Here is a 24,865-nt window from a genome sequence, read left to right as displayed (position 1 = left end):
ATAGGCACTAATGATAGAATTGAAAAGTAGTCCATTGCTATCCAAATCCAAAGGACAAAGTTCAGTTTTTCAGCTGTGTTATTTTGTTTGATGAAAGTTAATTAAGTTGCTCTAATATGTAATATTGGAACTGTAGAATAAGTCGTTAAGATAATAGTCATAGTCCTATCCTTCTTAGTCAATAAACTCACTCATGTGAAAGAAATAGCCCACAGTTATCTCAATTTCATTATCGTCTTTTTACCTAATGTTCAGTAACACAACTTTGTATCAGCCAAGTTTTTCGTTTAATGTAGCCTGACTTACGCTTTGAATGAAATAAGAATGTTATTGTTACTTTAATTATAATTAATGTTTTGGAAATAACAAAAAAGAAGGATATATGGCTCAAATGTGCATGAATTGGCCCTTGGTGCAGACTTGTCTATTCTGCAAACATGACTGCACTGTCCAGAATTGTGTGAAAGTAGACTCTTTGCTTATTTGAACAGGCTTCTGGAATATTAAATGCTGAAAGCCAGGGGAGTTTGGCATTTGGCTGGAGAGTGGAAAACCTGGTGATGCAGCAGGCCTTAAAAGCCAAATTAAAACAAAGATTGGCTGATGCATAATTACATACAGTCATTAGATAAAATAGCAAAAATAAAAGCAAGATTACTTGTCATTAAATTGCAAGTTGTGGTGACAGAGAGTTAACTAATTGATTACTGTGGCAGAGGCATTGGACAGAGTTGTTGCTTTTTTGATGCTGAGGGCTTGGAGTCTAACTCTAAGAGAAACAACAGGAAAGGTTGACTGGAGAGGACCTCCCAATTAAAAGATGCCTCATCCACATAGTGCAGATTGCAACTCAGGTGTCAGTAAGTGAAGATCTGGTAGCACCCTGCAGTACAACCATCAAGAGCCAAGCTGAAAGGAGGCAGGCTGCCATTTGTTACAGTTTTCGGGATCTCTCAGCTACTATTAAACAAGCTATCCTGTAAGGACTCAGAAATCATAAAAACTTCAAGGAGCAGGTTTGAGAATGATAAGCACCTGATCTTCCTTTTTCTCTCCTATTCTCCTTTTAGTCGTCTTGTTTTTGTCTATCATAGCAACAGGAAAAAATGAGATATGTCGAGACTGGATGAGGATCATTTTGTTGCAATTAAACAAAGATCGGTATGAAATCAACTGGATGCCTTGATCACAGTGCAGGACACAAGACACATTAAACCATCGCACCTTGAAATTCAGTGACCTAGCCCCTACATCCACAGTCTCATTCTGTTCTTTTTATATCTCACCTGTAACCAGTTCTATTAATTTCAAATTCATGTGCACCATCTGCATACAATTAAACATACTTATTACTCAGCAGCTATATTCATGATATTTCCTTGGAACAAAAGACATTGCCCTTTAATTTGGGAAGGCAAGTAAAGAAAATGTTCCAAAAGGCACTCAGGTTGATGAAAAACTGGCTGTTTTGAAAGTAAGGGATAAGCATATTTGTCAAATATTTGACTGAAATTCAATACAATGGGCATACAGCAGAGGTGCATCTGTTGAATGTCATAGCATCATCATACATGAAAGATTGTTAGCGTCATAAAGTCAATGTTTTGCTTTCTGTATAGAGCAATCTAACCAGTCCCATTTCCCTGATTTGTTCCTGAATCTCTGTAAGCTTACTTCCCTGGTGTTCCTATCCAGTTTCATGATTCATCACCAGCTTCCACCATCTTTAAATTTAGTTGTGCACTTGCGAGACCAAGGCATACAAGGCCGTTGGCTACGTACTGGAATATGTGATTAGAATATCAGGTGCATTTTTTTTGACCAGCATGCACTTAATAAGGCAAAGGGCCTTTTTCTGTGCCTTAAACCATTATGACCCTGTGACTCTATCCTCATAGGTTGCAAATTCCAAGTCATTACTATTCAACATGTTAAAATGAAGTTGTCCTCTCGTAATGTAAAGTTGTTTCCTTTAGTCCTAGATACATCAACTACTGCAAAGAGTTTTTGTTTTTGACTATCCTATACACACCTGTAATTGTCTTGTATTCTTCCATCAAATCTTCCCTTGATTTCCTTTGAGCTTCTCTAAACAAACCCTGTAGCTAAAATTCTCTTATCTTGGGAAATATTCTGGTGAATCTGCTCTGCACCCCTCAAGAGCCCATACTTCCGACAATGCAGAACTGGATGTAGTGCGTTGTGGCTTAAGCAGAATATTTTGAAGGTTCAGCAAAATGTCTCTAGTTTTGAACTCAATATCTCTATCTATGAAGTTAACTATTCTCAATATGTATCTTCCACTTTAAAAGATTGATGCCCCTGAACCATCAAATTCCTTTGTCCTTGTACACTCTTCAAAACTGTACATTATCACTCTTATGACTTCTGCTAAATTGCATAACTTCCCACTTCTTTATATTAAAGTTCATCAATCTCTTGACTGCTGTTCTTCTAGCCTGTCAGTGCCCTGGTGTAGATTATTGGTATCACACCTACTATGCTCTCTATTTCCAAGTTTTGTATTTAGTGGCAGTTTTTGAACTTTTACTCTGTTAAGATGTAAAATCATATTCATATATTTATTTTTATAATAAAGCAGTGGCTATAACTCTGACTTTATGGACCACCACTGTGTACCCTCTTCCAGTCAAAGTGATATTAACTCTCCATTCTATAAACCCCAGATTTATTAACCACCCTTCAGTGTGGTACTTCATCAACGTTCTGTTACTTCATCAGAATTTTAGTTAGTTTGGTCAAGCATAATCTGACATTTACACATCTGCATTGGCTCCCCCTAAGTCTCACTAATCTTTCCCAAAATGCCGTTGATTTTTTCCCCAATTATTCTTTTTCATATTTCATTCATGTTGAAGTTAACTGGAATCGAAAACAGAGATTACTGAAGAAACTCAGCAGGTGTTACATCATCTGCCGAGAGAAATCAATGTTAGCATTTCAAGTTCAGTGACCCATCTTCGGATTGTCAGTGCTCAAGGAGCATCACTGGACTTGAAACACTAATTTCTGCCCACAGATGATGCCAGACCTGCAGAATTTCTCCAGAATTTTCTATTTTTGTTCCAGACTTCCAGAATCCACAGTTGTTTGTTTTATTCTGACGGTAACTGCATTGGCCTGTTGTTACTGGGAATGTCCCCTTGTCTTTTCTCAAACGGGGGTGTCACGTTTGCTAGTCCCTAATGCTCCTTCAAGTCCCCTATATCTTGAGATTAAATGATGATGACAAGCCTTGCATTTGTTTCCACTCCCACTTGCTTTCACAACCTGGGATGCAAGCCAGCAGCACGAGGTGATTTATCCCCTCTGAGCAAATTCCAGCATTTCAGTACCTCCATTATTTGTACCATTCTGACTGATATTTTTTACCACTTCATCTTGCTCAGTCAGTACCATTATAGAGCTCTATGCATCAAGTATACTCACTAAGTATTCTAACCCTACCCTGATCCTCCCAGCAATATCACCTTCCATGTCCCTAACAGGCCTCAATGCACTTCTTGTCCTGTTTGCATATTTATGTATCAGTTGAAGACTGGTTCTCTTTTGTTGGCTTGATTTGATTTGATTTATTGTCATGCGTACCTAAGTACAGTGCAGAACTTTGTTTGTGAGCAGTACAGGCAGGTCATAGCAAGCAAGGACAAACAGAACATAGGGTGTTTGGACAGAGTGAGGCATACAGTTACACTGCACAGGAGGTGCACAAAGCAAGATCAATATTAACAAGATCAGGATTATTTGAAATTAAGAGAGTTCATTCATCAGTCTAATATCTGTAGAAAAGAAGCTGTCCTTGAAGCTGTTAGTGCGTGTGTTCAAGCTTCTGTATCTTTTGCATGGAATGGGTTGTAGGAAAGCATTAGCAGGATGGGGAGGGCCTTTACTGTTGACGGCAGCATTTGCACAGTAATGAGAAGTGTAAGTGGAGTCCATGGATGGGAGGTTGGCATCCATGATGGTCTGGGCTGTGCATAGCACCTTCTGTAGCTTCCTACAATCAATTACGGTACCAGGCCATAGGCACATGGATAGTATGCTTTCTATGGTGCATCTGTGAAAGTTGCTGAGGGTCCTTATTGGGCATGCTGTATTTTCTAAGTCATCTGGTGTGCCTTCTTGACCTACTTGGGAAGTCCAGGACAGGTTCTCGGTTATCGTCACTCCCAGGAACTGGACACCCTCAACTTTCTCAACCTCTACTCTGTTGATGGGGGTATGTTCTCTTCCTTTCTTCCTGAATTCGATGATCAGTTCTTTTGTTTTGCCGATGTTGAGAGAGAATAATTATCATTGCACCACGACACCAAGCTCTCTCTTTCCTTTCTGTACCTTGACTCATCTTGACCATCGCATCTACTTGGGGAAGGTGTGTATCTTTATTGATTGTGGTCTGTAGGTCTGGAAGCTGAGGATCCAGTTGCAAAGGGATAATGGTGTTGACTACAGCTCTGCTTTCAATGAGCAGGGGTCTGACTTAGATGTCCTTGTGTGTCTAGGTGTCCCAGGGATGATTGCAGGGCTAGAGAAATGGTATTCACTGTGGACCTGTGACATGAGTAGGCAAATTGCAGGAGATTGAGGCATGCTGGGAGGCTAGAGTTGATGTAGATCATGACCAGCATCTCGAAGCACTTCGTGATTATGGAGTTCAGAGCCACTGAGCGGTACTCATTAAGGCACATTGCATGTGTTTTCTTTGATGCTGGGATGATGCTGGTGGTCTTGAAGCAGTTGGGGCCTTTGGTTTTTAGGAGGTAGAGGTTGATGATGTCAGTGAATACCTCAGCCAGCTGGTCTGTAGAGGATCTAAGTACACGATAGGGGACTCTGCTTTCCTTTGGTTGACTCTCATTCGTGTATACTGTCTTTTCAGGTCACAGTTTGCTCTTCACTTCTCCTCTCAACTGATTAGATTTGCCAAGTTCTTTTACTGGAAGATTCACTTGACGTGCATTTCATATCCTCTTTTAATTTCTCCATCTATCTATCAATCAAAGAGCCCTGGCTTTGATTTCCTTCCCTTTCAACTTTTTTAGAATATGCCTAACCTGTGCCTGTAACATCTCACCTTAAAGATCAGCTATTGTTCTGTTACAGTTTCTCTTTGTCAATCTTTGGTTCAATTTTAACCTGACGAGATTGCCTTTCATCAAAGTGAACTTAGAACTTTAAAATTGGAACAAGGCTGCTTTAAGATTGTTAGACATAAGCTTTGTCCCAAAGGAAATGAATTACTTGTAATGGGGTTGAAGCAATGACCTTAGCATGATGAGTACTACGCTCTGTCTAACTGTGCTAATAGGCTATAATGTAGATGATCGTTTATTGTGGTATAATTACATTCTATTAAAATTGTGAGTGAGAAAACATCATGGATTGGCCTTTCTGAGTTGAAACAAATGCTGAATAGAAATAAATTTTGAATTGTTTTAAAAAAAGAAGCACGTATAAAAATAATTGTTTGGGATTCTGGAGAGTGGATGCTCCAGTGCAGTACTTCATTTCGAATATGAAGATCTTGGATTTAATTTGTTTTGATATTTTGGTTGTGCATAAAAACTTTTTCTCATCAAACAAAAAGGAAATCTGCTAAGGAAAGGCATAGAAGTTGGAATTTAAAGAAAAATCAAATACAGAGGAATCTCGATTATCCGAGCGACACGAGTGGGGGGTGTTTTGTATGGATAATCGAATGTTTGAATAATACAGTTTAGTCAAGCATCCGGACCTTGCTCTTTTGTTTGGAAAATCCGAAATTCGGATAGTCGACGTTTGGGTATTCGAAGTTCCTCTGTACATTTATGTGATGTGGGTATCACTGGCTAAGCCATTTATTACTCGTCCCAAATTGCCTTCATGAAGGTGGTATTGAGTTGCTGCCTTGAACTGCAACAGTCCATGTGCTGCAGGTAGAATCACCACACTTCGAGGGAGGGAATTCCAGAAATTTGTCCTAGTGACATCTCAAGAATGCCAATATAATTCAAGTCAAGATGGTGAGTGGCCCATTTCTGAACTAACTCCTGTTTTTGGAGAAGCTGCTTCCTTTCTCTAACTGCAGATGGGGCTTGTTTTCTTTCCCTTCACTTTCAATCTTCATCTGTTTCCTCTTGCTCTATTTCTATTATCCTCTGTTTTTCTTCCACCTCAATTAAGTTAAACTCGAACTGTATCGTAGCTAGTTCAAACTGACAGCTCACTTTCAGTGTATCTTTCTTCTAGCTCTCAATGTTGGATGATTACTTGGAGTATGTCATGCTTACAAGAACCTGTTTTTACGTTTGCCTTCAATTTCCCTGCTAATTCTGTTTGGTTTGAGTCAAATATTTCAAATAATCCAGTTAAATAAAAGCAAGATACTGTGGATGCTGGAAATCTGAAGTGAAAACAGAAAGGGCTGTGGAAATTCATCAGCTCTAGGAGAGAAAAGAAGAATCATGTCAGACTGGAAATGTTAGCTGTTTCTGCTGTTGGACCTGCCGAGTTCTCCACTTCAGTTTCCATTTCAAATAATTCACTGTTATCTCTTGCATGTCCTGAAAATGCTTTATAATATTTAAAACCATCATCAAATTCCATGCAATTTTCTTGACCCTCAGTGCAGCCATTTTATGTGCAGAACCACCACATTGCCATTACTTTAAAGAGAAAAATGTAGATCCCCATTAGATCCAATGAATGCAAATCCCACAAGATCTTTGATTGTTATTGTCCCAGCGGTTCTTATTTTTGGGCAAGTCATAGATTCCATAGAATGAAATCTAGCTCAATGGATCATGTTTTTGTTTTATTTTCCATGAGATGGTCTTTCTCTGAAACACAAATACAATATTTTAACAATATAACTAGTTCAATACACAAAAGGTAAGATGGTAAAATAGAATCAACCAGACTATATTAAAAAATTGACACATCCCGCAGTAGTTACTACTGTCTCTGTGTCAGGGACACAGGTTTGATTGCAGCCTTGGGCGATTGTGTGTGTGAAGTTTGCATGCTCCCCCATGTTTGCCTGGGTTTCTGCCGAGAGCTCTGATTTCTTCCCACAGTCCAAAAAATGTGTATTCCTGGTTGTGTGTGTTAGCCATGGTAGAAATTTCAAGAGGAGTTACTGGAATAGGGTGGGGAGGCATGGGTTTAAGCAGCATGCAGTTCTGAGGGCCGCTGCAGACTTGGTGGACCAAATGGCCTCATCCTGCACTGTAGAGATTTTATGATGCTATGAATTTAAAAATTTTGAAGTAAGCAGTAACAATAGCATCCTACCTATCCCAACACCGTCACTTTACAGGAGCATAACATCAGGGTTCACCTCGCTATCACATTCGGGATTGAACTTAACTGTTACTTTGAGAATTTTTTCTGAGTTTGGTAGCCCCACGCTTTATTAGTCACACAATTGAGCTTAGGGTTTTGCACATTGGAATATCCTTATTCTGGAGTCAAACCAAATTCTTTGTTTGTGAAACTTTCAAAAATGAAGTCCCCATGCTGTTTCCGAGCAGATCTAATCTGTCTCCAGGAGAAAATGTTTCATAACATTTAATTTCCACCTATCCTCTGAAAAATGAAAGCTTTCCAAGCTAAGGATGCTTTCTCTAAGCAAGATGATAAAACTCTATTCATGCTTAACAGAAAGCAAGCAAATGTTCTGTATGTTTACTCTATCAATTTCTAAAACTCTCAATGCAGTCAAGTCTTAAACATCACTCCAGGGTGTCTCTCTCTCTCTCTCTCTCTCCAACTTTTTTTTAGAAAAACCTCCAGAAATACTGTTAAGTTAATAATTAAATCCTTCATGTACACAGACCGAACCCACATGCCAAAAGTTGAAAATCCAAACTCTGAAATAAATGATATTAAATTATATATAAATCACACCCCCAGATGACAGCAGAATCATACTCAAAAAATTAAAATTAAGTGGATTTTGCTTCTCAGTCTGCTTGTTCCAAGCCTGAGAGACATTGCATGTGATATGATACTGTGGAGTGTGACTGCAGTTCATTGGCAATGCTAAAAAGTATCTTGTAAGTGATTGTCTCAGGCCATCACATTTTTGAACTATGATGAAGTAACTGTAGTCCTGACAGATTTGTAGGGATTATTCTTATTTTTTAGTTTTTAGGCTTGTTTGCTGAAACGTTACATTTTGATGGCATTGGCAGAAATCATCGAGTTAGCTACCATGTGTCAACTGCTGTCATCCTATTCTGTCGATTTTTCTCCCCATCTGTTGAAGAACTATTGTTACGTTTTACAACTGCCTCTTACAAGCAGATCGGAATAAGCCAAAGAAATCCCCATTGCAAAGTTGTCAAACTTGAAGCCAGGACTAAGTTGTCTGTGCTCTTGACCCTGTGAACTGTAATCTGCCACCTGAGCCTAACAGGAATTATAGAACCATAACCAGTTGTTGAAGCTTAAACTCTTGTACCACATCACAGATCTGCTTTCTTCCAATTCTGTAATAGTGCCAACTTTGACCTTTAAACTTCATGCTTCCCTACCCCTTTCCCTCTCTCCCCCCCCCCCCCCCCCCCCCCAATCCACTAACCCCAACCCATAATCTTTCTCATCTTATCCACCATGCTGAAATCTGGATTTATCACTTTGATATTCAGATTTTCTACCATCTTTCTAATTGGCCTACCTACTGTAAACTTTCACTTGCTCTACTTCAACTCATTCAAATTGCTACTGTCCATGTCATTGTGATACCTTAAATATCCTTTGGATATGTTTTTCATGCGACCTTCTTTACATGAAAAGGTAGAGATATGAGAGTTGATTCAATCGTCCAGAATTCTCAATATAGAATTGCAAGGGCCATATCTCAGGGAATGAATTATGTGCATTTGATTTTGTGTCCATGGTTACAATGCAATCCAAATTTATTTATAATTAAAGTAGAATGCCAAAATATCAAGTCACAGTGAAAGTAATACATATCACAACCATCAACCTTTCAAAAATATAGCCCGCTTGACTGGTTTAAAAATGAGTGAAATTTTTCAAGAGGAAATTCTCTGGGATGCCTATGATTATTGTTTTTATTATTTGTTCATCGGATGTGGGTGTTGCTGGTTGGGCCGACATTTATTGCCTGTCCCTAGTTGCCTTGGAGAAGGTGATGGGGAGCTACAGCCTTGAACTGCTGTAGCCTGTTTGTTGTAGGTGCCCTCATAATGCCAGTCGGTGGCAAATTCCTGAATTTTGATCTGGTAACACTCGAGGAATGGTGATATGTTTTCAAGTCAAAATGGTGAGTGGCTTACAGCAGAATTTGTTGGGTGGAATTCCCATGTATCCTCTGCCCCTGGTCCTATGATATGGAAATAGTTGTGGGGTTTAGAAGCTACTGTTGAAGGAGCCTTGGAGAATTGTGGCAGTGCATCATTTAGGATGGCATACTATATCTACTGAGCATTAGTGATGGAGGGAGTGGATGTTTGTGCCACTAAAGTGGTCCACCTTGTCCTGGATGGTGTCAAGCTTCTGGAGTGCTGTTGGAGCTGCACTCATCCAGGCAAATAGGGAAAATTCCATTATACTCCTTTCTTGTGCTTTGTAGATGTGGGTCAGCTTTGGAGGATCAGGAGGTGGATTACTCACTGCAGCATTCAAACTTCTGCCTAACTATTAACCACGGTATTTATTTGGTTAGTTCATTTCAGTTTCTGGTCAACAATAACTCTTAAGTTGATAGTGTGAAATTCTGTATGGTGATATCATCAAATATCAATGAATGGTAAGATTCACTGTCATTGAAGATGGCGATTATTTGGAAACAAATGTTTCCTGTCACTTGTCAGCTGGTCTGTTTATTATCTTGTTCTTGCTGCATGTGGACATGGGCTACTTCAGTCTCTGGGGAGTTGCAAGTGATGCTGACCGTTGTGTCATTACTTGGCGAACATCTCCACTTTGTCATTGACAAAGCAGCTGAAGATGGTCAGGTTTCAGACACTACATGAGGAGCTCCTGCAGGAATGTCTTGGAATTGAGATGATTTACCTCCAATAACTGCAACTATCTTCATTTGTTTTCTGTGTGACACCAACCATCGGAGAGGTTCCCCTTTGATTTCTGCAGGGCTTCGATCTCATCAGTTGGTTATGGAATCGACCTGCAGCAGATAGATTGAGGAAAGTCAAGTGCAATATTCCCCCTTGTTGCTTAAAGGATATATTATAACCAATGGAAAATTTACTTGCCCATTTTTGATCTGATGCCCTGAGAATTGATGTTGAGGGTGCCCAGGGCAAGTCTGTCCTGAGTATAATACTACTGTGCTGCCACCTCTGGCATTTCTGTCCTATTGGCGGGACCGGACAGTCTGAGAATTTCGCGGAAACTGTACATAAGATACGTTTCCGTGTGTATGATGATATTAGGCTATTGCTTGACTAGTTTGAGATGACAACTCTTCTGTGAGTATTTAGATGCTCATAAGGTCAAATTTGTAAGACCAACAGGGCTGAGTTTTCTGTTGTCATTTCCAGTGGTCTGTCCAGTTTCATTTATTTTGATTTGAGACCTTTAGCAGTTTGATCCAACTGAGTTCACTTTGCATTCACGTGTATGTGAGGACTGCAGTTTTCATTTTCTAAAGGGCCTTAATGAACCTGATGGGATTTCATTTGGCTGACTTGTCCATCAATAATATCATTGCACCATGACTTTCCCCAGTCAGTTGATGTTTATGTAATTTTGCCTATCTCCTGAGATGTAGATTGAAAGGTATAAGAACTAGGGGTAGCAGCAGGCAATTCAGCGTCTCAGGCCTGCTTTGCTATTTAGTGCAATCAAGGCTGATCTCCTCTCACTTTCCTGCTCCTCTTCTTAACTCTTCATCTCATAGCTAATTAAAAATATATGCCCTCTTTAAATTTATGGAATATCCCAGCATTCACTCTGGGATAGTGAATTCCATAGATTCCAAACCCTTTGAGAGAAGTAATTTCTACTCATTTCCTGTTTAAATTCTGCTATCCCTTATCCTAAAACTCTGAAGTCTCATTCTAGATTGCCTCTTAAGAAGAAATATCCGCTCTACATCTACTTTGTCAATCCTCTTTACATCTTATATACTTCAATATAACTCAATTCTTCTTCTTCTTCTTCTGCTAAACTCAACTGAGTACAGCTATAAGCTGCGCAATCTCTCTTCATAAGACAAACCCTTCATGTCTAGAATCAATTTCATGAACTCTTCTGAACTGCTTCTAGTGCTTCTACTTTCCCACTGAAAGGAATCAAAACTATATGTAATACTCCCGGTATATTCTGAGTTATGCCTTTCACTTTTGCAGCAACACTTTGCCGTACCTGCAGTACTAGTTTTCTGCAACTCATACACGAGGACATCCAAATCCCTCTGCACTGAAGCACTCTGAAGTTCCTCTCCATTTAGATAATAAATTGCCTTTCTATTCTTCTGACCAAAATTGTCCACATTAAGTTCCATCTGCTAAATTTTGGCTGATTCACCGAACTTATCCATATTCATTTGTAAATTGCTTATTTCTTTATTTAAAACTATTTTCCTGCCTATTTTACTGTCATCTGCAAGTTTGGCTATAATAATTCTGTTCCTGCATCTAGCTCATGAATATAGATGGCAAATAGTTGGGACTGAGGACCAAATCCAGTGATACCCCATTAGTTGCCAACCTGAAAAAGGTCCATTTACCCAGCACACTGCTTTCTGTTGATTAGCCAGTCCTCTATCTAAAACAGTAAATTATCCTAACCTGATGTGATCTTACCATGTGAATTAACTTTTTGGTTTGCACTTTTTGAAAGGCCTCTGCAAGTCCTGGCATGCGATTTCTGAAGTATCCCCATTTTCCACTTTGCTTGTTATATCTTTGAAGAGCTTTAGCAAATTAGTCAAACATGATTTACCTTTCATAAAATCAGGCTGACTCTGATGGATTATATTCTTACTTTCCAAATATTTGTTGTTAGAACTTCCTTAATAATGGATTTTAACTTTTTCTCATTGACCGAAATGAAACTAACTCATCTATAGTTTTGACTTTTTTCTTCCCACCCTTTTGAATAACAGCATTGTATTAGCATTTTCTAATTCACTGGAACCTTTGCTGCATTCAGGGAATTTTGGAATGTTGATATTGAATGGAAAATGAAAATTCCTGCAGGCTCTGACAGTAGGGTTCCTTTAATGAAGAAGTCTCTTTGAACACACTAACTGAACAGGCTAGCTTTCAGTAAACATGAAAGGATGGCTGTAATAGAAAGTATATCCACAAACACTTCTTAATATATTTACCTCCTGTTTCACAGTGGTTTTTATAACATTCCCTAGCATACCAATGTATACTCCAGCAGGACTCATTAGCTGTGTAAGGGGAAGAAATCAGATTGATAGCACCATCGATGTTAAACATTTTGAAACTGCTGACAGACGCCAAAGACCTAGCATGAGGCCACCACAGCTGTTGCGTGTGACATGTTCAAAACTGCTAAATTACCCTATACATCATACTAGAAGAGAGTCAACAAAATCTGGATTGTGATCTATCATGCCAGCTCGCCATACTGGGTACTAATTACACTAATTGTACAACTTAACTGCCACTTAGAAAACTGACGCAAATTATTAATTATTGTTTATCATTTTCATTACACTGCTATTCTTCTCCATAAAGGCTTGAACGTATGTAGCATCACTTTGACATATTTGCATTAAAAAGTCATCCATTTTCCCCTGAATTACAGGCAGATGCAGATTTTTAGTTGACATCACAGTATTAGCTGACATCTGGTGATCACCATGCTAGCAGGATGCAACTGTGTTTACAAGCATCTAAAATCAGCTGGCATACATGGACTATTCCCAAACCTGCTGCTAATCTTCCGAATGATATGCATCTTCATTTCAGCAAAACAATGTCCTGCAGTCTGAGTTGAACTGAAACTTCATATTTTTCATGGATTGTATTTTTATTAAATTTGCTTATGGAGTGAAAGTAAACCAAGAAGTGTAGCCTATAAACTTGTTAATCCTGGCAATCTCTCATGCAGAAAAATAACTGCACTGACCCACTTCAGCTTTTAAGAGACCATGTTGTTTTAAGTTTATAATACTCGGAATAAAGATGTAGAGGGCTTTTGGCTTTTGACAGCCTCACAAGACTCGGTAACATGTAAAATAGTCACTCTGACTCATGACATAACGAAGTGGCACATATGCATTGTTCTCCTGTTTACCAGCCCATGAGTTTGAGGTGGGGGTGAAGATGCTTGGCACGGCCGCACTTCCTAAACTTGTGTATTGGCTATGCAGCAGGCAAAGAAAGATGACCTTTCAGCTAAGTGAGACCTTCACAGCTATCAGCGAAGGTGCACCAAATGAAGGCATCCCATCTGAATGGATTTCTTGCTATGAGTTCATCATCTGTTGTAAATGGAAATATGTTAACACCATTGCAAGCTGTCCAATGATTTTGTAGCGGCAGAAATGACAACAGAATGGAGAGCAAATTCTAATTCTTTCCAGAAATCAATTGTACACAATTAATTGGTAACCTGGTAGGCAATTCCACAGCCAGCAATGAATAGAGAGGCAACTTTCAGCTCATAAGAGATGCTGTCGGGAAACCATTTGAAAAGCAGCAGGCACTAGGGGAGGATGCATGAATGATTTAGAATCTCTGGATGTTGAATTCCTAATTTCCAACTCCTGGTTCTGAGGAAAGCATTAAACTAGGATCATAATTCTCAGATTACAGTGTTGAATGTTGATAGGAAAGTCATTTGTAAAGCACATTTTCAACATTCTTAATTGGCAACTTGAAGCTAATTTAATATGAGAGCATGTTTACAATGACTAGATCAATGCATGACCTGTGCGCCACTTTTCAGCATACCAGCCAGATAGTGGAGCCTCCACCTCCTAAGGTGCTTTACCAGATAAGCACTGTCAGCCAGTTCCATGAATTTCAGTCGGGAGTAATTGAAATTTGAGCAAAGGTGTTTGCTCTCTGTTTAGTTTGTAGGGGGTGTGCAGTGCTTGCATTGTTGGTGCCTTCACAGTCGGCTGGTGTTACTGTGGAACTGAATGGAAGATGTCAAATAACGTCAGGATCATTTGGTTAATGAGACATACCCACATTATTAAACTGTTATTTTCACAACTAATGTTGAGTTGATTTTCATGCAAGTTCATTTTTAAAATAAAAATCATGAAATTTGAGCATCACAGACAAAGCAACTTTCATTGCCCACCCCAAATGCCCTTTTGAAAGATGATGGTCTTGCAGTGACACAGCTTTTTGAATTGTCCATGTAATCTGGTGACATATGCAATGCTTTAGGAAGGAAGTTCCAGTATTTTGACTGAGTGACATCGAAGGAGCAGTGATGTAGCTTCATGACAAGTCGTTGTGTAGTCTGGAGGGAAGCTTGCAGGTGATGTTCACTTGCTTTTGTTTGCCTGCTTCGAGGTAGTAGTGCGAATGCATTTTAATCTGCAGTTAAGGAACAGTTCGTGAGTTATCATACAATCATAGAATCCCTGCAGTGTGGAAGCAGGCCCTTTGGCTCAACAAGTCCACACTGACCCTCCAAAGAGTAACCTTCCAGACCCATTCCCTCCATTTAACCCCTGACTTATGCACCCAACCTATACATCCTTGAGTACTAGACAATTCAGCATGGCCAATTCACCTAACCTGCACATCTTTGGATTAGACTAGATTAGATTCCCTATAGTGTGGAAACAGGCCCTTCGGCCCAACCATTCCACACCGACCCTCCGAAGAGTAACCCACCCAGATACGTTTCCCTCTATCTAATGCACCTTACACTGTGGGCAATTTAGCATGGCCAATACACCTGACCTCCACATCTTTAGACTGTGGGAGGAAACCGGAGCACCCAGAGGAAACCCAGCAGACACGGGGAGAATGTGCAAACTCCACACAGACAGTCACCCGAGGCTGGAGTCAAACCTGGGACCCTGGTGCTGTGAGGCAGCAGTGCTAACCACTGAGCCACTGTACCGCCCCAATAAGTCTATACAGACCCTCCAAAGACCAAACCCCCCCCCCCCAGACTAATGCACCTAACACTATGGACAATTTAACATGGCCAATTCACCTGACCTGCTCATCTTTGGACTGCGGGAGGAAACCGGAACACCTGGAGGAAACACACACACACATGGGGAGAATATGCAAACTCCACACAGACAGTCACCCGAGGCTCGAATCGAACAAGGATCCTTGGCGCTGTGAAGCAGAAAGTGCTAGACACCGTGCCACCCCCATCATGACTATAAGCCCTTAACATGGTCTTTAATGTCTAATGGCACCTTTCCAACCCTCCCTGCGATTCTGGATGGCAGGCAGTAGATGTGAATAGTTTTATTCCTAAGCTATCCATAGCCTCCTTGAATTATTTTGCTGGAAAGTTTGATACTTGATCTGATTGTTTCTCTGTGGGTAGTCCATATCTAATGAAAAATTTGAGTAACTCTTGCATTTGTAGATAGACACTGCTGCCACTGCATCAGTGGTGGAGAGAATGTTTGTTTAAGGTGATGGGTGGGGTGCAAATCAAGAAGCAGGCTGCTTTATCCTGGATAGTGTGGTGCTGGAAAAGCACAGCAGGTCAGGCAGCATCTGAGGAGCGGGAGAATTGATGTTTCATACAAAAGCCCTTCATCAGGATGAAGGGCTTTTGCCCAAAATGTCAATTCTCCAGTTCCTTGGATGTTGCCTGACCTGCTGTGCTTTTCCAGAACCATTGTCTCAACTCTGATCTCCAGCATCTGTAGTCCTCACTTTCACCTTATCCTAGATAGTGCTGAGCTTTTGAGAGTTGTTGGAGTGCACTCATCTAGGCAAATAGAGATTATACCAGTATGTTACTGACTTGTGCCTTGTGGGGCTTTGTGAAGTTAGCAGCTGAATTAATGGCCACACACTTGCTCTTCTGTTATATTCATTAAATTTCTTTGGATGGCCCAGCTAAGTTTCTGGTCAGTGGTAATCTCCAAAATGTTTGTGTGTTAAAGGCTTGCTTTCAGTAATGGAAATGTCACTAAATGTCATAGAGAAATCATTAGACTTTTGTGGATGATAGTCATTGCCTAGCACTTGTGTGATAAACATGTTAATTGTCATTTTCAATCCAAGACTGAATTACATCAGCGTGTAAGCTCAGTATCTGAGTACAGCACGACCCCTATATCTGTGGGTCCTGTTACCGCGGTTTCAGTTACATGCAGTTTACCGTGGCCTGACCATATTACAGGGAACATTCCAGAACCAGGGGGCTGTCAGGAAGGTAAATTTGCCATTTAAATGAATGGCTTCACTCCTAGCTGCGGTTTTGTGCTTCTATGGTAGGTCTTGGAACATATCCCCCATGAGTCCGGAGGAGGAGGTGGGGTGGGGCTACAGGTAATTACAAACCATTCTAATATCATTGGTGGACATTCCTACTTCTGACATTGTGATGGAGCAAAATTCATTGATGAAGTAGCTGAAAACGATTAGGTCTGAATCCTTACGAGTAACATAAGAAATTCCTGTTACAGTGTTCTAAATTGGCCTCCTGCAACTGCAACCAAATTCCTTTATGTTAAGTATGCCTCCAATATGATATTAAATTAATGTCAGTATAGAGAAAACTAAATTGGCTCAAGGGGAAGCAGTTGCACTCAAGTAACACTGACTAGCTGATAGAGCAAACATAGTAAAGAGATTCATGAGCATTTCTTGTAGGAATTTTATCATTTCAACTCCCATTTTGTAACAATCTTTTTGTAAAGTAAACATTATTTTTCCGTTGACCTAGCAAATTTAAGGAATTTCATCTTACTGTATTGTGATAACTTAAGATGACATGAACTTACAGCAAAGTAGATGGTCAATGCCTTGACATTGCAACACCATTTAATAAGATCATGGCTGAATTGATTATGCCCTTGATGACTTTTCGATCAAAATTCTTTTCCAGCTCAGCCTTGAAAATACTCAATGACCCAACTTTCACTATGGTATGAGGACGAACATTTTATAGACAAATGATGCCCTGAGAAAAGATTTCTCATTAGTTAAGTCTTTATTGGAATCCCCATAATTTTTAAAGTTAAAAATCACACAACACCAGGTTATAGTCCAACAGGGTTATTTGGGAGCACGAGGTTTTGGAGCACTGCTCCTTCATCAGGTGGTTGTGGACAATCACCTGATGAAGGAGCAGCGCTCTGAAAGCTAGTGCTTCCAACTGAACCAGTTGTACTATAACCTGGTGTTGTGTGATTTTTAACTTTGTACATTCCAGTCCAACACTGGTGTCTCCAAATCATATTTTTTAAACTGTGCCTTTTTTTCTACATTCGCAAGAAGCAGGGGAAGAAAACTTTCCCCACATATCTGCCTAAAGTGGTTTCCCTTGTTAAGTTAAACCTGTATTTGACATTTCTATCCAAGCCTCTCATAATTTTATACACTTCTATCATGTTGCCCTTCAGCCTGCAATGCACCAGTGAAAGCAATCAGTTTGTCCAACCTTTCCTTATAGTTAATACATTTCAATCCGTCAAAATCCTGATCAACCTCTTCTGCACTCTTTCCAAAGCTTCCACATCCTTTCGATAGTGCATACAGTACTCCAAATGTGGCCAAACTAAAGATTTATGCAGCTGCAACTGACTTGCCAGCTTTTGTACTTCGTGTTCCAACTGATGAAGGCAAGCATGAAGTATACCTTCTTTATCACCTTATTCGCTTCTATTGCCACTTTGAGGGAACTGTGACCTTGCACATCAAGATCCTTCTGTATATCAGTGCTCCTTCGGGTCCTGTCATTTACTGTATACTTCCTCAGGCATCTGACCTCCCAAAGAGCATCGCCTCACACTTGTCTAGATTAATCCCTATCTGCTATTTTCTGTGAAACTTTCCAACCTACATTTTCTTCTCAGTCATTTATATGTATATGACAAACAGCAGAAGTCCCAGCACTAATCCTTGCAGAATACCAATGGTCAAAGACCTCCAGTCAAAAAAACACCCCTTTGTCTCCTATGACCAAACCAATTTCGAATCCAGTTTGCCAACTTAGTTTGGATCTCAAGTGACTTAACCTTCTAGACCAGCCTATCGTGAAGAAACTTGTCAAATGGTTCAGTAAAGTCCATGTAAACAACATCCACTGCCCTACCCTCATCAATTGTCTTTGTCACTTGCTCGAAAGCTCAATCAAGTTTGTGAGACAAGACCCCACTCCCCCTGCCAAAAAGCCATGCCGACCATCCCTAATAAGTCCATTCTTTTCCAAATGCAGTAAGTTCTATAAGAATCTTCTCCAATAATTTCGCTACCACTGATGTAAGGCTCACTAGCATGCATTTATCCTGAAACATCCCTATTGTCCTTCTTAGACTTATGAACAATATTGACTATTTAGTTTTCTAGAATCGTCTGTGGCTAAACAAGATAAAAAGATTTCTGTCAAGGCCCCAGCAATTACCTCCCCTGCCTCCTCAATCCCATCAGACCCTGGGAACCTATCTACCTTAGTGTTGCGTGTTTTGAAAAACATCACCTCCTCCTTAATATCCTTCCGACAGGCCCTAGAATATGAATACTCCTCCCTAATCTTACAATCATCCGTGTCCTTCTCCTTAATGAGCACTTTGCATGTATGCACTAAGGACCTCATCCACTTCATCTGACCCCATACATAAATGTCCTCCTATGAAAATGAGTGGATCTACCCTTCCCCTCGTTACCCTTTTGCTCCTAATGTTTGCATAAAATGCATTGGGATTCTCCTTACTCCCAACTCAAATAAATCTGTTAAGCACATTTGCAGTGTGCACTATTCTAATCTGCTGTGACTTTTTCAGGATCATGAGAATTTTGGAAGATTAGAATCAATATGACCACTGTTTGTGCAGCCTCTTCTTTCTCAGACCCTCGGATGCACACCATTAGATCTGGAGGCTTGTCCACTTAATTCCCGTTATTTTTTTCTCCAGTGACAGTAATTATTCCAAGATCCTTCCTCCCTTTTGGTTCTTGGTTTTCTGTTGCTGTTGGGTTGCCTCATACATCATCTTTTATGAAGACAGATATAAAATTCTTGTTCAAAGTCACAACCATTTTGGTGTTTCCATTATTAGTTCCCCAATGCACTGTTTAAAAGAACAATGTTTAGTTTAACTATTCATTTCCTTCGTATGTACTTGTAGAAGCTTTTTCTCTGATTTAAAGTTCTTTCTAGTTTTCTCTCTCACTCCAATTTCTAACCCATCTACTTCATAATTCATGCAGCTTTTAAACATTCTGGAATTCTGTTTGTGCAATTTTCACTTGTTTCTGTTGTAATAGATTGGAGCAAGATGTGTGTATATCTGATTTGGGAGTTGGAGAAAATGTTCTTCACTCTACCGCTAGAATGCTTATTGTGACCCTAAGGTTTATTGCAATTGTTGTACGATAGCAGAAGATTGGAGGAAGAAGATAAATAAAAGTTTTAAAAATAAATGCTCAATGTAAGGTTATTTTATTGAACGGTCATAAATAGAATAGTTCTGCCTAATTCTTCACTGACAGTGTTATGTTACAATGAGGTTGCATTGATGCAAGTTTTCTAGTCTGATCTTTGAGTTCATCCTATCTCGCACCTGCAGTGTTTCAGATTTCAAATTCATTGAATTTTGTTAATGTGGTATTGAAGTGCAGTAATAGTCATTATTTGATCAGCAGTCCAATGCAGACTGACATTTGCAGGAAGCCCGAATGGACAGGGTACTCTTTGTGGGCTGCAAAGGCCAGGATGAAGAATTGTTTCTGTTACTTGCACATTTCCCCACAGTTAAATTAGTACCTGATATTTTCCTATTTTTGTTAAGGGCTTGAATAAGTTACTGAGATTCTTAAGATACTAGTTTCCTCATATCTAAAAGTACTTTACAATCATGTTTTTTTAAAAAGCTTCACAGTATTTTTCATTATGTAAATGTTGAAGTGGTGAAAACAAAAATCTAAAATGTTTTAACTTATGTTTTTGTATTCTGAGCAGAACCCATGAGGTCACCAAAAAGCCTGAAGATTGCGGAGATATATGCTAGACATCTGGCTGTTGAATTGGAGTCTCTGGGCTACAATGTCACGCGGTGTCACACATTCAATGTCACTGTGTGCTACCATTACTTTGGTCACAACAAAAGCCAAGCTGACTGCATGGAAATGGATCAAAAATCACCCCGACATATTATTGAACACCTGCCACCTTATACAAACATCAGTATCAAAATGATTCTGACGAATCCAGAAGGAAGAAAGGAGAGTGAAGAGGTTGTCATCCAGACAGATGAAGATGGTAATTATTACTTTTTCATTACCATAATTACTGTGATTTTTTTTAACTTTATGCAATTTTTCCATTTTATTCAATGAGTTTGAAATTGCATTAATTTTCTGGGGCAGTTTTTGCAGCCCTCTGAAGAGTGTGCCTTGCATGAAAAATGATAACATCTTTAGGTTAAATTTATGGAGATTTCACTAATGTGGGCAAGTTCATTCAAATTAGTTAGATTGCCAAGGACACTAGTAAGGTTATTGGTGCAAATCATACTGGCTGCATTTAAAAATATATCTGCGCTGAAGTGCAGCCATATTTAATCTTTTAATAAAATTAAAGAAAATATATTTTGTGGCACTTCACAATTGCATACATAAAAAAAAAATAGATTTTGAGCAATATGTAAATGGTGGGGGATGAGGTATTGGCCACAGGGGTATTGGAATTGGTGATACTAAAGGTGATGCAAATGTGTGGAAATATACTTCAGCTTAAAAATCAAGTTCGTATAGAAATGGGCAAAATTATGGAGGTAACATTGCAATAGGATATGTCCAGTGACTGAGAAAGCATTGGAGTTGGTGGCCAGTGTACAGAAATAGTTCTGATTTTCCCAAACTTCTCCTGAAGAGAATTACAATTTTTCTTTCAAGATAAAATGTCAAACAATCAGACTGATAGCAGGTAAGCAGTGGGTGAGCACGTACTGCAGTAATCAGGCAGTTGAATGAAACAGGGCCGGGACCATTATACTGAGTTACCCAACAGAGGATGCACCTTGGAATGGGACTGAGGTATCAATTTTGGCAAAGCAATCAAAGAGATGTGGGAGAAATTATCAGACACATACTTAGTCATTTGTAATGTCTGTTAGGGTTATTTCATACTGTGGGTGGGAATGAAAATTTATTGGAGGAGAAAGTGAGGACTGCAGATGCTAAAGATCAGAGCAGAAAGTGTGTTGCTGGAAAAGCGCAGCAGGTCAGGCAGCATCCAAAGAGCAGGAGAATCGACATTTCAGGCATGAGCCTGAAGAAGGGCTCATGCCCGAATCATCGATTCTCCTGCTCTTTGGATGCTGCCTGACCTGCTGCGCTTTTCCAGCAATGAAAATGTATTGCAAGGATTTGAATATGGAAATAAGGAAGAGATAGATACAGAACTAGGAAGGTGAACTCATGTTCAAGAACCTGGAAAACAAACTTGTGGAGAAGTGGTAGTAGTTTGCAAGGTCAGGTGGGTGCAACATATCTTTTCATTGCACTTAAAATGATCTCGATAGGAGGAGAACAATATTTGAGGTGCACTCAGTATTTGCATGAAATATCTTTACAGTTGTAGTTCAAGTTTCAATTAACGATGTAGTTTGTTTTAACGTAATTCCCAAGCATGGGATATTCATTGATAGAGAGCACTTAATAGCATTCCAAAAATACTAACTCATTAAGGGGTTGGGGGTGGGAGAGGATGAGGTGGATAAACGCAAGAGGTATCACAAATGGGACTGAAGGCGGATGGATCCCTGGACCTGATGGCTAGCATCTGTGCATTTTAAAGAATGTGGGTGCAGAAGTAGCAATCTTCTAAGAATCCTTAGATGTTGGAACAGTCCCAGAGAGCTGGAAAGTTGTTAATTTAATTTTCTCATTAAAAATGGAGGGAGAAAAATAAACAGGTAACTCTAGGCCAGTTAGCTTAACATCTGTTGTTGGGAAAATGTAAATTCATTCAAAAGGATGTCATAACACAGCATTTAGAAATACATAATATAATCAAGCAGAGTCAGCATGGCTTCATGAAGGGGATGTAATCTCTGCCAAAATTATGAAAATACTTTGAGAAGATAACAAGCAGGATAAATAAAGGGGAACCAGAGATGTAATAAATTTTGATTATCAAAAGGTGTTCAATAAGGTGCCACTAGTTAGGCTGATGAGGTCATATGTTATCATAGCTAGAGGATTGGCAACCTGTAACTGGTAGAGTGCCACAGGCATCAGGGCTGGATCTGCAATTATTTACAATACCTATTAATGACTCAGGTGAAGAAAGTGAATATAATTTGGAAAACTTACAGGTGATACAAAAGTAGTGTGAATTAAAGTGATGAAGTTGACGTGAGGAGTCTACAGAACAATAGACAAGTCAAGCAGTGGGCAAAAACTTGGCAGATGGAATATAATATGGGAAAGTGTGAAGTTAGGCACTTTGGTAAGAAGAATAAAGGAGTGGAATGTTACTTAAATGGAGAAAAACTGCAGAAAGCTGTAGCACAGAGGGACTTGGAAGCCCTCATGCATGAATCACAAAAACTAGGACCTGTGTCCAGCAAGTAATGGGGGGACTATTTTTATGTAAGAATGTTAACCTTTAGGTTGAATAAAGTATAAAAATGGAGAAGTCTTGGTAAAAGTACACAAGGCAGTAGCTGCAACCATGGACATTATTTGGTCCTTTATCTAAGGGAAGATATACTGGCAATAGAGACAATGTAGAGAAGGTTCCTTTGGCTGATCCAGAGGATGGAGGGATTTTCTTAGGAGAAAAGGTTGAGTCTATTGAGTTTATACTCATTAGAGTTGAGATGAATGAGACACCACTTCTTGATTAAAAACTTTTGAGAGGCTTAATAGGATATAAATTGCAAGGTAATTTCCCCTAAGGGAAGCATAGTCTTAGAGTAAGGTGATGACCATTTAATGAAAGGTGAGGAGGAAGTTTTTTCTCAGGATAGTAAATCTAGAGAGTTCTGTAATGCAGAAGGCTGATGAGGCTGTGACATTAAGTATATTTAAGACTGAGATAGGGAATCAAGGGTTATGGGAAAAAGTCAGGATTACCAGATCAGCCAAGATCTAATTGCTTGGTAGAGGAGACTTAATGAGATAGGAGACCTACTTCTGATCCTACATTTCTTCATCTGAGGGCAGCCAATCCAGTTTGGACGTTCATCTTGGTAATCTGGGCTTTCACTACTTTAGAACCCTGGCCACATCCATTTTAAATGAATAAGGTGTACAATTTGGTATTTATTTTAGGCTCTCAAACTGTAACAGTCCACTGGCCAATGTCTGCACAAGTCCACTAATATCTGAGGTGTTGTTGGCTCTGCAGTGTTCCAGGAATAATTTTCACTTTCATCTTTGCTTGTACTGCAAGTCAACTGACTGAATTCTTCACCTACTGTTGTGATGTAAAACCTGTTACGCTGTGGGACTCCATAATGCTTACCCTGTCTGCCTTATATTTGACCAGTGCAGAACTGTGGAACATTGGCATCAAGTTTTACACTATAATAACACAAATTAATGACCCAAATTTTACCATCCACAAATTGACAGTGCTTGTTCCTGACCCCAAATTCTGCCTTCAAAGATCTACCTCTGTGACATCGACTTCACTTTATGCAATGCTAATTTCATTCTAGTCTGTTGTTGAAAATCTTTGGAATGATCATGCAGCTGAACATGTTTAACAATTCCAACTTTTTAAAAAAAAACAAGATGTTGAAATCCTATTCTATTTTGAATTGATCATTTCATTAATTAATATGGCAAAAAAAATTTTCATTTTTGCCTGGTTCCTTTATTTGTGGGGTGCCTCCATTCAAACAACGAATGGCTCAAGGAGTCATTTCTCATTCCCCTAAAGAGAATGCTGATTTCTTGGGTCTTGCTGAAAGATACTTAAATATCAGGAATTTGTTGCAATTATGTACGTTTTCCTAGGGATATGATTTCTCTTCACACGTTTGGAATAAATTGTACAAAATTTGAAGTGAGAGGGTTAATATGTTGAATCAAAATTTGAACTGATTTCCAACTTAGGAGGTACAATGCAATCTAATCACTGCAAGAGGATAGAAGTAGCTATCTGCAACAGTGTACATCTTACTGAATTGGGCAAATTCTACCTCAAACATCAATTATTGTAGGTTAGTATCTATGCACATGTAATAAAACTATATTCCACGATAACCAGTTAATCTAAAGAAGCTAGATGTGGCCCTGATCATTTTGCCAGACTCCACCATCAACAAAAATACAAATGCAGATTGAGGGATGAAATCTTAGTTCTATGTTGCACACCAAGTGTTACCCTCTCAAATCTTTCTCTCGCGCTTTTCATTTCATTTCTGTGGTGTAGTTCATCTGTATAAACTTCACTTTCAATGTATTTGTAAAACCTAATCAGAATAAAACAAATGTTCCAATATCATCCTGGTATAATTTTGGATTATTCAGGATTTGCTTGCCACATCTTGAGCTCCTGACATCCCAAACTTCTAGCTTTTCCAGAATGGTTTAGTGTCCAATAATCTGATTACTGTCCACCCTACTGCTAAAGTGAGTGGGTCTAAAAGAAGCCACATACAGCTATGGCAGCTGGTTAGTTTTTCTAATAACACGTTTTCAATTTGATGGGCATAGACTAAGGATCCATCAGATCCTTAAACCTTCACATTTCATTTGACTCTGAGCTAAAC

General features: G+C 39.3%; 1 protein-coding gene across 2 annotated transcripts in view; it reads left to right on the top strand.

Annotated features, from left to right (window-relative positions):
* The window catches only part of ptprk (protein tyrosine phosphatase receptor type K), a 610,797-nt gene that overhangs the window by 384,312 nt on the left and 201,620 nt on the right, over positions 1-24,865 (top strand). For both annotated transcript variants that reach the window (XM_060851099.1, XM_060851091.1), the window contains exon 8: positions 20,098-20,397. In XM_060851099.1, the coding sequence (XP_060707082.1) occupies positions 20,098-20,397 (300 nt within the window). The remainder of the gene's footprint in view (positions 1-20,097; positions 20,398-24,865) is intronic.

The sequence above is a fragment of the Hemiscyllium ocellatum genome, chromosome 3, assembly GCF_020745735.1.
Source record: "Hemiscyllium ocellatum isolate sHemOce1 chromosome 3, sHemOce1.pat.X.cur, whole genome shotgun sequence".
Lineage (NCBI taxonomy): Eukaryota > Metazoa > Chordata > Chondrichthyes > Orectolobiformes > Hemiscylliidae > Hemiscyllium > Hemiscyllium ocellatum.
Note: the sequence above shows the minus strand (reverse complement) of the source record. Positions and strands in the feature narration are given on the sequence as shown.